The sequence below is a fragment of the Acanthisitta chloris genome, unplaced genomic scaffold (assembly GCF_000695815.1).
Source record: "Acanthisitta chloris isolate BGI_N310 unplaced genomic scaffold, ASM69581v1 scaffold590, whole genome shotgun sequence".
NCBI lineage: Eukaryota > Metazoa > Chordata > Aves > Passeriformes > Acanthisittidae > Acanthisitta > Acanthisitta chloris.
In genome coordinates this window covers 11,944-25,658 of record NW_008650858.1, presented here as the reverse complement: position 1 = coordinate 25,658, position 13,715 = coordinate 11,944, and the positions used below count along the sequence as shown (strand labels likewise).

The window sequence follows — 13,715 nt, the reverse complement described above, 5'->3', positions numbered from 1 at the left end:
CGTCTAAACTGATACCAGACAAAGCTTGTTTCTCCTTAGAGCTAAAAATAAAGGTGGAGCTTGTGATGGAATTACAAAAATTACCAACTACAGTGAGCGGCAAGACATCACCTGAGACAGTCTGTCCACGCAAAAGCAGAAATTCTGCCATAACTGAGTACTTGAGACTTCTTTCTAGACAGGACTAAATTCTGCCCTTTTTGCTCCTCCCTTACCCAGGCAGCAATCACAGATGCTTCCCTAGGGAGATCAGGACATTGTCAGAACACTGTTCCAAAACGGGGCTTTGTCTTCAACGAGGCAGGAAATGGGATTACAATTGTGAGTTTCAGTTTAATGTTCCAACAATAACTTATAAAACCAAGAAAGTAAGACAACTTACTATTCTAACAACACAGGTAGTCTAGTACTTAATTAAGGATTTTTGCCTGCAAGAAGGAACTAAGCAATGGTTTTACTTTAACTAGCAAACTATCAACTTGGAAAGTGACAACACAAGGAATGAAAGGGGAATCTGGATACCATTCAACAATAATCCACATATTCCCCGATACCACTTGCTATGACCAATGCCACTGCCACCCAGAAGAGAGGCACAGTGACAAAGCAAGGAAGAGATAGTGGCAGGAGGAGAGTTAGCATCCTAGAAGACAAGTGTCTCAACCATTTACATGAAGCACTTTCAGTTATGGAGATTGCTTCTGAAATGTTAGAAAGATAAAAAAATTCCAGGTATTCCTATCTTGGCTGATACGCTAAAAGAACAGCTAAACTCTCCCATCCTGGCAGTCCTTGTATAATTTTAACAGTAAGAATTATATTAAAGCACACAACAAAATTTTAGTTATCTACAAAGGAAAAGGAGGAGTTGTCAAATCCATTTTACTACAACACAGCACTTCAAAAAAGTTTAAAAGATGTATTGGGTAAATGTAAATCCACCTGTCCTTCTTCATTCTGGATTGCCTCCATCTTTTGACTAAAACAGAACTGTTCCCAATGGAGGAAAAAAAGGAGCCAACTAGGCTTTGTTTATAAAATGTCAGGTTAGTAAGTTTAGACAGAAAACACTTTTTTGTGCTACAATAAATAAACCGTGTAGCGAAATATAATGCTTTGCTGAAACAAATGGGATATGTTAAATACCTATTAGTGCACAAAATTACAACTCAAGAACTGACAATGACTGTTCTGGGGTTTTTATTTTAAAGGATATTTCTGAATTGGTACATGTTTTATAGCATATAACAGCACTGGGTGCTGATATCCCAGAGTTGCGATTTGTGTTAATGACAAACATGATTTCATAATAAAACAGCACATATCTCAAAAAAAACCACAAAACAAAACAAAAAAACCTTTCAACTTACATTACTCATAGTATCCTCCCTCATTTAATTGCAACTGGCACAAGGTATTTCTTGAAACATCTGTAACAACTCAGATACATCAGCAATTTTGTACAGAAAGCATTTGTTTGATAAGCTGGTGAGAAAAAACTCAGGAATGCTCAGTGTCAGAGCATTTCTTGTATGCAAGTACCTTCCTATACAGTATTATCAGTTTGCCTTTAGCAAAAACTTAAAACTACAGAATCAGCAAAAGCACAGCTTAAAAGTGTCTTTCTGTTAGTTTTTCTCTTGCCACAGCAAGTCTCACTCCCTTCTTTCATCCCTTCACATATCACCCCCACAAAGCATGAAACAATAACAAATCTAGTGTATATGAAAAGTGATACTGGAGGGCACTTGGCCTCAAACATTTGAACCATGTTTTATATTGTGCCATATCTCTGTCAAGCTTGGTATCTACTTTGCTGTCTGTGTGTGCCATATATCTAAAATAGTACTAATAGCTTTGATTTTTGTTTTTTTAAAATATTGCACAGCATGAAGACTTAGTGATGTTTTGAATCATTATGACTTCCATCCTGTAAAACACCATACAATTATCTGGAATTAAAGCTTCCTGAAGAGCACTGGATACTCATTTCTCCATTAGATCCTGAGGGATTTCTTTTTCGGTCTGTGTTTCAGCATTTTTGCATGCTCCTAGACCAAATATTTTCAGCTTTAACACCACAACTTACATGCAGCCTTCACACTGACTAGTTGGAATAAACAGAGATACAGCCAAAATGAACCCAGACTTAGTCTATTTATGTAACAGAAAAACAATTCAACTGTGAAACTGCTTGCACTACTTTAAAACTGCAAAAAACTGTGCTCAACTGTGTTACTTGTTCCCTATCACGTACAGCAGCAGAGCATCACCCACTGCTGGTCAACTTGTTGAGTTCAGTATTTGTTTAAACAGCATCTCTTCCTCTGTGTATGAGGATCTGTGTGCAATATTGCATAAACAGTAGATGCACTAGTGACATAACATCAATGTAGAAATAAATAAAACATAGGATCTCCATATTTCTGCATAAACTTTGTCCAGATGTAATTGCTGACAAGTTTCTCCAACTTCCATATCCAGGACACCAACAATACCCTCTGTCACTCTTTCTGGTCTCTTCTTAAATTTCTCTTCATATTGATTAATTATTTAAATTAATCCACTCATTTCCTGGCAAACCCATCATTTGCTTTATCATCTGCTTTCTGCTCTAACTAGAATAAACTACATTTTCTCATCTTTCTTCCATTTGTTTTACCTGTAACACTCCCACTCTTGCCACAATAAATTCTCACCTACAGATTCTGCTTCTCTATCTCCTTTTCTTTCTTTCTATCTTCCTTGTCTTATTTTTCCAATTTATAGCTTTCTACTCAGTAATGCTCTGTCTATGGCTGGGCCAGATCCCCAGATCCCACTTCTTCCTCCCAGCACACTCAAGAACCATTCCTCAACTGCATCACTGCCCTTTGCATCCAGCTGCTTCACCTTATGTTTACACTTTGTTTCATTTCAAGAGCATCTTATTAATATTACCATTTTCAATTTTTTAAGTATCCTACCATACATTAGAAGTCGAAGTACAGAACAAATAAAGCCTTTGATGTACTGATGCACAGTTGGAATTTCAAACACAGCATGTCCTTCAGCATATGCTGGGATAACTGCCTCTCTGGTGTAGCATTTCAGTGATGACATATCAATCTTCCTAAATTTTGGTTTCTCGAAAAAGCTTTGTATCAAATTGGTTCTAGTCCAAATTAGTCTCTTCCTATCTTTCATATTGAAGGCAGCCCTTATTTTGTTTTCAACACAAAAAAATCACCCCAAAACCTAATCCAAAGACACAATTTCTTCAATGTAAAAGCAACAACTCAACTGTTGAGCCGTCTGCAACAAAGTATGCCTTGACTATTTTGAAACCTAAGAGCTATAGGTCTTCCTCATGGACAGTCATTAATATCATCTACTTTTCCAGATAAAAATAACTGAAAGAGATTACATTTCACTTGCACCTTTTGTTGGAATCTTGGGGCTCCTTTTGATCTCAAATTATCCATGAAGGATCATCTTATATGTTCAATACCAATGCACCTCATGATCCTAGAAATTTCTTGACTTTAATACATGCAATCCAAAATAGAACTTGAAAGCTCTGTGCTTCTGTGGCTCCACAACAGTGACCACTGCTGTTCTGTTCTGGGCTGTTACACAAACAGCAGGTCTCAAACCCACATGTTCAACAATGCTAAGGCTCAGGCATATACTGATTTACTTCTGAAGCTTAAACTGACTTCCAGTGAGAAGTTCAGAAGTTGATTTTAGACTCTGCGTGTCAAAACTAAAACTACAGATGCTTCACTCCTGTGCTTATTTCTCGTTCTTATCTTTAAAAAGAAAAAAGGGGAAAAAAAAGAAAATACAAGCCCTAAAGTGCATTCTTGTATAGCTTCCATTTAGCTGAAAGCATTTTTATTCTGTTTTTCATAGCCTAAACAACTTCTTTTTAAGCTGTCCTGTTACTGCATAAACAGCAAGGAAAAGCAACTGGGCAGTTCATGCTCATGTAAATCTCACGTAAAATGAGCCAGGACACTTATTCACGTGTTTCCATTCACAAGTTTCTAGTAGCTCCAGATTAAAAAACAATAAAAATGTCACATTTAGAACAAGAGCCCTCAGACCCACTGCCTTTCATGTTCTACTGCATTTTGCTCACTGAAATGAGAAACAGCAGCCAGGCATAAAGAGTTTAACACACCTTCCCCTTTCCACTAAGCAAATTCATCTCTGAGGACAAATTGTCACATACTGTCAACAGGACAAAAGAAATAAAATTTTCTGATTTAAAAGCCTTAATCTGGCTATAAAAATTCACTGCAGCAACATTCATGATAATTGCTTATAATAACCAACACTGACTACAGTTACCTCCTGCCCAACTGGGCAAAGGCACACATGAAGAATCACACAAAAAGCCTTAATTATTATTGCTCAGGCTGCAAAACACAGTCTAGGAAAACATAAAACAAAACAAAGGAATACATTTAGTTCCATGAACATCTTAAGAGGTCCTGACACGAGTTTTACAGAATGCAAGAAATGCAGTCTGATTGCACAATCTGGCTGCCATCACTGACAATGAAAACCTGCCAGCTTCGAGAATGGGGCAGGCTGCAATCTAAAGATGACAGAAATAAATGTGCTAAAGGCTTGGTAAACTACTAAGTGAATCTTATCAAAGCATATAAAGTTCTAAACCAAAGATAAGCAACGCAAATAGGGAAACATTTACTGTGATTTACTGTGTGGCATCGCAGCTCCAGAGCCATCAATACGATGACAGCTTTCTCAGAATTGGGATACTCAGAGGAGCTGCTGTTTAAGCATACGTTTTCCATCCTTCCCTTGAAAAGTCCATTGGAAAGGAGTGACGGCATGTCCAACTCAATACTACAGTCCTTATAACTCGTTTCCTGAATGAGGAGTTTCTACAAGGTTGCTTTTCTGAATTCAAGGAAAACTTTCAAGGTTAAAATTTCCTTGCAGGAATCAAACTTTGTTCCCATGCGTTAAAGTCTGAACATGAAAATTAATTAAATTTTGAGAAGACTATTTTTTCATCTTTTCAAATTAGGATAAAAAACTTCATAGAGAAAAGGAATCCTAAAGGATAGGGTATGAGCCATAAAATAAGCTAAATGGTAAAATGCTAAAATGGTACTTGAGAATAATAAAGTCAAAAGTTAATTTCTTCTCTTCTGAAGGCTGTAAACTCCACTCATGAGTCTGTCTGTAATGACAGATAGTCTATGAATACCGAAGAACCCAAGGAACAACTTCTGCCTAGAAAAGATTATTAAACACCAGAATTCAAGTAAGAACTGTGCAATGGGTTGCATAAATGCATAAAGGGACTTTCCAGGCTATTTACCTACTAACACACATATGATGTGACCTCCTTCCAAAAGTTCTGCCCCCCAAAAACGTTCAGAATTACAAGTCATCAATAATGACCTCACAAAGACAGAAAAGAAGGTATCAATTATATCACCCTAATCTGTACTACGATATATTCCCTTTGTCTCATCACTTTTAGTCATTAATCTTTTCATCACCATCAGAGTTCTACTCTTGAACAACTTCCTGAGGCCCCAGCAAACTGTCCCTGTAGTTTGAACACAACTCTTAAGGTGTTTTCTTTGTTGTAGTTTCTGTGACTCTTTATGCAATTAAAGCTATACAAAAACTTTACATAATACCTTTGGCAAAATAAAATCTTCCCTAAGAGAGTATGAACAAGTAACAGAAGTAGACTATATTAAAAAGAAGTTAATGTACAAAGCTTCATTTAGATAAATGGTATTTATTTGAATGAAATTATAAGTAATAGGACACATTGAAACCGATACAACCATGTGGTAAAAATGTTTGCACATACAATAGCTGATACCAGTTTGAGAAACAATTAATTACAAAAGTATATGGTATTGGGATTTCTCATCTGAAAAATAATGACCATTAAAACACCAGATGCCATTCTGCTATGGAGGAAAAATACAAAATCACCCATCTTCTTGAGGCTACGATACAAGAAATCTTCATTGTAATACAGTGAACCACATTTCAGCCTCTGCTTTAGAGCTACTTTTGAAAGAACTACGGTCACAATTTGCTCTTAAGACAGTTTTAGTTATCTGATAACAGACTATTATTAAAGAAAAATCCTGGAATAATTAAAAAGGCAATGAATCTTAGCATCCATCAGTTTTAAACAAGGTACTTCCAATGGGTCTTATGTGGTTTTATTCTTGAAATAAATGACTACTTACTTGATTGGCCATGTAAATTGTAAGGAGACCTCTCCTATAAACAGAAAAGACAAAATTAGTGAACGAACCAAACATTTTTTGCAGACTGAAGAAAAACACTTCAATAAAATATTCATAATGCTTAAAGAACAGAGTTTAAAATACAGATTATTGATGGAGGATGAATCATTACCACCCTGTAGAAAAAAAAGTACGAACCCAAAAATAGCATCTTGATAGCACAGTGTCCAAAGCAGTGAGGAATTACAGGAATAAAGTTATATATAGCAACTTGCTACTGCACACGAGTCCTGAAGCCATCACGAGGGCCAAGGCACCTTGAATTACACAGCACTTATCACAAAATAAAAGCCTACACACAAGCTGGTACTGCAAGCACACAAACAATGAGAAAAATGTTTCTGTTTTGTGTCCCTGCCATGTAACTCAAAGCATCTCCACCTTTCTGCTTACAATATCATGAAAAGTTTTCTACTGAGACAGAAATCTCGTCTCAAGCCACTCAAGGATCACAGTGCCAACAGTGCCCTGGCACAGTGGTCACTGTTTTCTCATCTAACATTTATCTAATTTTTCCCCCCTTCTATTTTTGAATCTGTCCCTGTGTCTCAGACCATAGGTCACACTGCTCTTTAGGAAAAGTATAAACTGAGCTCGTGTTCTCACACTTTTATTCATTCCACTGCAGCACAAGACCAAAACTGAACTCGACTATGCAGATGTGAGCTGCTCCAGTAACAGACTGTGCTAGATGTCACTGTAGGGTCCAGATGAAACAAATTATTTTCTGTACATCAGCTGCAAACCACCACTGGACACGAGGAAGTGGAAAACATTATCAATGAGGATTTGCTTTGCCCTCAATCATTCCTAGCCTTCTGCGAAGATTAGCTGCAACGCTATTGCCAAAGGTTGGAATATATTCAGTTTCAGTATTTCTTGCTGGATTGGTGCTCGTAACACCTTCAGTTTGCCATCAGCCTTGTAATGTATGGGATTTTTCTTATTGTCCCCACTGCTCTTACAAATAAAACTTGAAAAATTGTGTGAAGGCACCACACGTTCAACAGCAAAAGTTTCTCAATAGGGAACTGAGTTTATAACCTGAAACTATATTAGTCTTCATGTCACTCTGGTTTTTTTATATTGCTCATATGTGAATAATAGAGGGTCCAACCCAGGATTGTATGTTTCATTTTGTCATGACAGTTTAAGACTTCAAGTATTCGTAGAGTGCTTAAGAGAGCAGTGTGCTAACAGAATGCATCTTGCTATCACTTCAGCTGGAGAAATGAACAAAACAAAAGCATAGATGGCAGGAGACTGAGAAATTCCTACTGTACAGTTCCCAAGCTTGATCCATCCGAAAAGAAGCTAATTCAGTATTTTTTGATCCCCATGTTTAGGTGCCATAACTTTTTCAAGTGATACATCCAGATCAAGGTTTTTCACAGCAGATATCTAAGGTACAGACATATATTTCACTGAAAAGCTTTAGGGCTTTCACATCACACAATTTGTGGGAAGCAATGACACAGCATCCTGACTTCTACAAGTTCCTCTCTACTTACAGGGAAGATTCAAATTTGGCATAAGTTCAAAACTTTAACGAGCAAAATCAAGTTTGCTTTGTGGTTTGGTTTTTTTCTAAAAGCAGAACTACGAATGTCCTCTCTATACCTACTCCACCTAGTACCACTCTGTGCTAGATATTAGACACAAGACTCTTGCAGAGAAACTTAACAAAAGTCTGAATGTAAAGATTTGGTGAGGATGAGACACACAAGCAGCAAGAACACAACAGGTAGGGAATAGAGTCTGTGAACATTTAGGCAAAGCAACCCCTACAACTTGCAACAAACCATCAAAATACTCTAAGGTGTTTCTGAGCAGGAAAGGGTGAAAATTCACTTCATGTGATAAATTCAGCTCTCGAGATGGTCTGCAAACACTCACCTAGGCTAAAATAACCTTGGTGTCACAACCCTCATGGTTACCAAACTGGCCACCAAAATTCAGAGTTCTGTGCTCTGAATTTTATTTTCATTTGCTCACGGGAAAAATCCTGGATATTACATTGTTCTTGGATTATTGTTTTTACCCTGGAAATAGTATTAAAAATTTAGACATCCAAACACTCAGCTGTTTGGAAACACAGAGATAAATTTACCCACAAGAGCTAACCTGGTAACTCAATACACTTTGACTACTTTGGAAAAAGCAGAATTCCAGTAATGTCCTGCAGTAACACACCTGTGAGAAGCCTCCACCAGGTACTGAGTGACAGATGCAGCTTTCAGAGTATAGTCTGTGTACTCACAATTGTATTATATATATCCTGTGCACAATACAGGATGAACATTGTATGTGCACACACTTCAGTTAGCAGATTCTCTCCTGCGGTTTCTGTCACGCAGACAGGGCTGACAGGCAGGCAAGATCTTTCAGCCTTCCACTGAAACGATCTAACTTACTTATTTTTAAATACTAACAAACTAAGAATGTGATCTAAATGAATTTTAGTCTCTACTGTGGTTCCTTTTGGGCCAAGTGTAAAATGCAACTTGCCAACCACAAAGACAAAGAGAGGAAAAGGGACTGGAGAAGAGGAAGGAAAGAAATCAAGCTGTAGCACAGCTGCAGCAAGACCAATGTGAAAAGTAGCTGCTCAGGAGGAGGGAAAATATGCAGACAATAAATTTGTGCAAGGAAGTAACTTCCTGAACTGAAAATACAGAAAGTTGCTAGATGACATCATCTGAAAGTGCCTGCAGCAAGCCTGTCTCTATCTGCTGCTGTACAAGGCCCTGGCTAACTCCAAGCAGAGTTTTCTTTCTTCAAATTAATTATGTGACTGTTATAAAAGTAAATAGCGTCACGTTTCCAAGGGAAAGGGAAAAAAAGGGGGGGTCACCCTTCCTGGCTCTGTGCAAACGTGATCCAGCAAGCCTAACCCAACCCTGAACTCCACTGTTAAAAAGCAGGTGGAAGTTCAGAAAACATTGTACCATTTTGTAGCAATGACAGCTGACGGAAAACAGGACAGAAAAATGGAGGTACGCCAAGCAAAAGGGTCACTGGTACAACCCAACGACTGTATTAAAACTGCAGCTGGTAAATAAGAGAAGAATGTAATTAGGAAATGGTATTAGAAAAGCAGGAAATAATCAAACAATAAAAATAATTAGTCAGCCATGTTTAACCACATGCTTGGGAGAGGTTTAAAGATACTAATAAACAGCTAACATTTCACCCCCAAAGTCCATAAACTAGTGTTGAATGCTCATCCCTGGAGCACCAACATCAGCAGGTGGGTACAACAGTGATGGTCAGGCAAAGTCACTACAGGAAAGCCCAAGCTGATGCACACAAATCCTTCCTGCCTGCTCCTCCTCCACTGTTTCTGTCTTATGTCGTATTCTCCCAGAGGCTGCTCTCAAAGATCTTCATCGTGGCTTCCCACTCCCTCCCATGCACCTCTTCAACTGACAGTACCTCCCATATCCAGCTCTGTTTCTAATGACATCTACGACCTTTTCCTCGGGAAGGAAAACCATGAGCTAAGGATAACCCACAATTCACGCGAAGACCACCAAGGCCGAACTAGACAAAGGACATAACTCAGCATCCAAGAGAGCTGCATGTCCTGGTGCATCCTGCCAGTGTCTTGTGTTAAATTAAAGAGTCAAAGAAAAACTGTTCTGAAAAAGTCTTAACAAGACTGGTCTCCTTTACTTTACTTTTGCACAAAAGCAATCATATTTTGATTGACCTTTAATTCAAGTATCAGGAGCAGTAGTGCTTACCATACTTTTCACTTTGCTTCTCCTTTCCCACACATCCCAGTTCATATTTAACATGCATTTTCTTGCATGCTTGTTAGAAAACTGAGCAGGCAATGTCTCAGAGTTTACTTATTCAGCATAGGTCACATCATATATGGCTGAATAATTCCAATCTCATGAATTCCACTCTTAAGGTTTAAATTACAACAGGCTACAGGTTTCCAGGAGATAATCTCTTGTTCAGTTATACCTTCCTGAAAGAAAAGTTTCACTTGATAAAATATGCTTTTTGGAGAACTTGGTAACATTCAGACCAAATTCTAACAGCAATAGCTCTTAATCTATGGCCTATAAACCTCAACAGAGAACAACATATTTTTGTTATTGCACTGCCCAGAGGAAAGAGCCTAAAATAACTGCTAAAAAACCCAAAGAGCTACAGGACAAAAATAACAAGGAAACCTAGCAGTGTACTGGGCTGTATTACCAGAAGTGTAGGTAGGAGGTCAAGGGAAATGATTAATCCCATTTACTTGGCACTCACTACAGCACAGAGGACTGTGCCTGGTTGTGGTCCCCAATACAAAACAGGCACTGATCTGGTGGCAGGGAGGACCAGGACCACAGGGGGCTAGATTTTGACCTGACCCAAGGGAACAGCATTTTCCCCATCAAGACAGGTGAGCACTGAAACGGGAACCCAAAGGGGCTGTTGGACCTCTGTCCTCAGAGGCTGACTGGACAAACCCCTAAACAAGCTGGTCTGAACTCAGTGCCAGTCCCGCTCCGAGCAGGAAACTGCACCAGCTGACTTCCCAAGGCTCATCTGAACAATTCTATTATTCTACAGAAAGAAAAGGGTGGAAAGTAACTTAAAAATATCATATATATTTTTTCCAGAGATTACAGAATCAGAAGAGATTACAGTCATGAATAATCTTCTGATACAAATATTCTATTTTTCTTTTAAGTATTTCCAGTCACCACAACCACTGATACGTTATTCTGAAGGTGCTTATCTTTACAATTTGCACCCTACTTCCAAAAAAAGTCTCTCTGGTCTCAGAAAACAGTTATATTTTTACCTCCCCTGTAACACTACAGACTCCAACCAAGTCACCCGCATATCCTTTTTTTATCATACTTATAGCTCTTTAATGGAACTATCTCAGTTTTTCAGAGCTCATCTTCAGCACTTAAAGTGAAAATATAGAAAGTAAAAAAACCAGATTAAAGTCCTCCTATTCTTTGTTGAGCAAATAGTATTTTGAAGTCAAAGAAATCACTCAGCGCCACTCACACTTTGAATGCATTTGACTATGAGTGAGGTATCTGTATTTTCATCTAAGGACCATGAACTCTGGAAAACATAATTGATTGAGGCCAAAGTCCAATTTCCCTTACACATGAGTAAGAATTTCTATTCATGCCAACAGAAGCAGCAACTGTTCAAATCTGCATGCCAACATATTGTTTGTGGAACACTTTCCTGAAGAATGTTTTCTTGCTTAGCCTGATGTGCTATAAAATGTAAAGAATAAACTCACTTTCAGATGGAGCATAAGCTTTTGCTTCATATAATAGCAAATCATACAAAATACCAATTTTTAAATACAACCAAGGTTGTTTTTTCCTACAAAACTTGTTGCCAGTTCTCTCTCCTTATTTATGGTTTTCCTTCAAAGTATTTATGGTTTTCCTTAAATACAGAGTTGTTGCTAAGCTAAAAATACACAACAGCAACACAAAAAAACTTCAAACCATCCAAGCTTGCCTGAAGGTGGGATAAATGCTTAGAAAATGCTTATGCTCATGGCACTCTTACCATAAATTCATTATTGCAATCGCAGAGGCACTCAGAGAAAATTTCCAACAGAAAGCAAACACCTTCTTCTCTAAACAGCCACAGAAGGGAGGCAGGACCTGTCATTTCTAAGTACTTCTTTCCCAGTATTCATTCCTCCTTGTGAATATTTATTTATTTCATATGTTTTGCCTTGCCCTGCCCATCTTATATGTCTAATAGCAGCACTTCAGCCCCTGCAATTTCCTCATCAACAACCTTTTTTGGCAACACAATGTTTAAAGAATTGTTTTTTCTATTGCTTTGTTTCAGTTAAAGCACAAACCTTTCCAAGCAGACATCCTGAAATCTAAACATTCACTACAGTTAATTAAACATATCTGAATTACTCTAATTACGCTCTTTTACCAGCATTGTGGTTTTTTATGATCACTTTTTTTAACTTGCTCAAAACTAAAGGAGAAACAAGTTACAAAGTCAAAAATAACAGGAAAGAACTACAGCAAGATGAATACCACTGTGTACAAAATTCACATAAATTGACCAAAGAGGCACTTCTCTCAGTGAGAGCAGCCTTGGGTGTGAGCTCTGACAGTGAGCCTGCGAATCCACACCACAGGGTGAGGGACACACTGGGGCAGGTACACCCACACCCTGCAACAGCTCCTGGAACTCAGCGTGCAGCAGCACTCAGTAGCAGAGGTGGCTGGAAGGAGCCTGAAGATGGATAAAGCAGCATGTTAAAAATCCTTATGCATGCAATTAAGAGAGCAAGTTCTCTGATTAAGCACCTAATTGATGGGTTATGTTTCTCCACACGTGTAATAAATTTAAACAGCTGGAGGCAAACACCCACAAAATAAAAACACCCATCTGACTGCTAAGTCAGGAGTAGTTTCAGCTTTACTATGAAGCTTTCTAACTTCAACCCCAGTCCAAAATATCATGCTCCTATTAGCTGCTTTTCAAAAAATTCTTAGTGTTGTCAAACCAACAAGCCTGATGTGAGAACAAAAAGGCACTAGAATTAAACAAGTCAAACTTAACTTTCCTTGTGACCTATTCAACAAAATTCTGAATTATGCTTTACTTTTATAAAAATCTTTTTTTCATAAATTCTATGCTAACTTCCTACAAAATCAAGTTTGAATTTTCTATGAATGCTACTTTCTATTGAATCTGCTGCATATTCTGACGCTCATCACTGTATTTTAACAGACAGTCTTTTTCTGGATCCTTTACAAGTCTAATAAATCACAAATAAAATTATTTTCATAGGAATCAGTGGATTCAATGGTATATAGGGGGCGGAATGTTAAAAAAAAACGTAAAGAGAACATAACATTCTGTACTGACTTGTTACAGCAAAATAGTAATTTTTAGTACTAAAAATTTAAGTATTTATATCATATATAAAAATATCTAATTACATACATATTTATTCTAGTAAATAGCAGAATTTGAGAACATTTGTCCTTTTTTAAAAATAAAAATGAAAAGAGCTAAAGAGTTAACCCTGGCTTTAACTTCTGAACATAAACTAAGAAGCTAACATAATAGCTTGTAATGGCTCCCCAGACAGGACTCATGGTCTGCAAAAACAGGAAGAATTCCTGCCCCCCAACCCCAACCTCCCCCCACTGTAACACACACTACTTTATAACCTGCAGAATTAAATCAAACACACAAATCACAGGTTTCCCCTAGAAAGAAAGAGGTTAAAATGAAGAGGTGGGTTTTTTCTGCTTTACAGCAGCTTGACACCACAAGCTAAGCGACTATAGATCTGGAGTTGCGATTGCATCCCTGTAATAACACAAGCACTACAGATTATGTTTAGGGTATCGTTAATCTCTCACACCCACCAATTTCCTACTGACAGCTGGAGGC

At 37.8% G+C, this 13,715-nt stretch overlaps 1 protein-coding gene across 1 annotated transcript in view; it reads right to left on the bottom strand.

Moving 5' to 3' along the window:
• Nucleotides 1-13,715, bottom strand: part of TMEM135 (transmembrane protein 135) — a gene marked incomplete at its 5' end in the record, with an annotated part of 145,436 nt that overhangs the window by 121,575 nt on the left and 10,146 nt on the right. The window contains one exon of the mRNA XM_009070356.1: nucleotides 6,237-6,270. Within this exon, the coding sequence (XP_009068604.1) occupies nucleotides 6,237-6,270 (34 nt within the window). The remainder of the gene's footprint in view (nucleotides 1-6,236; nucleotides 6,271-13,715) is intronic.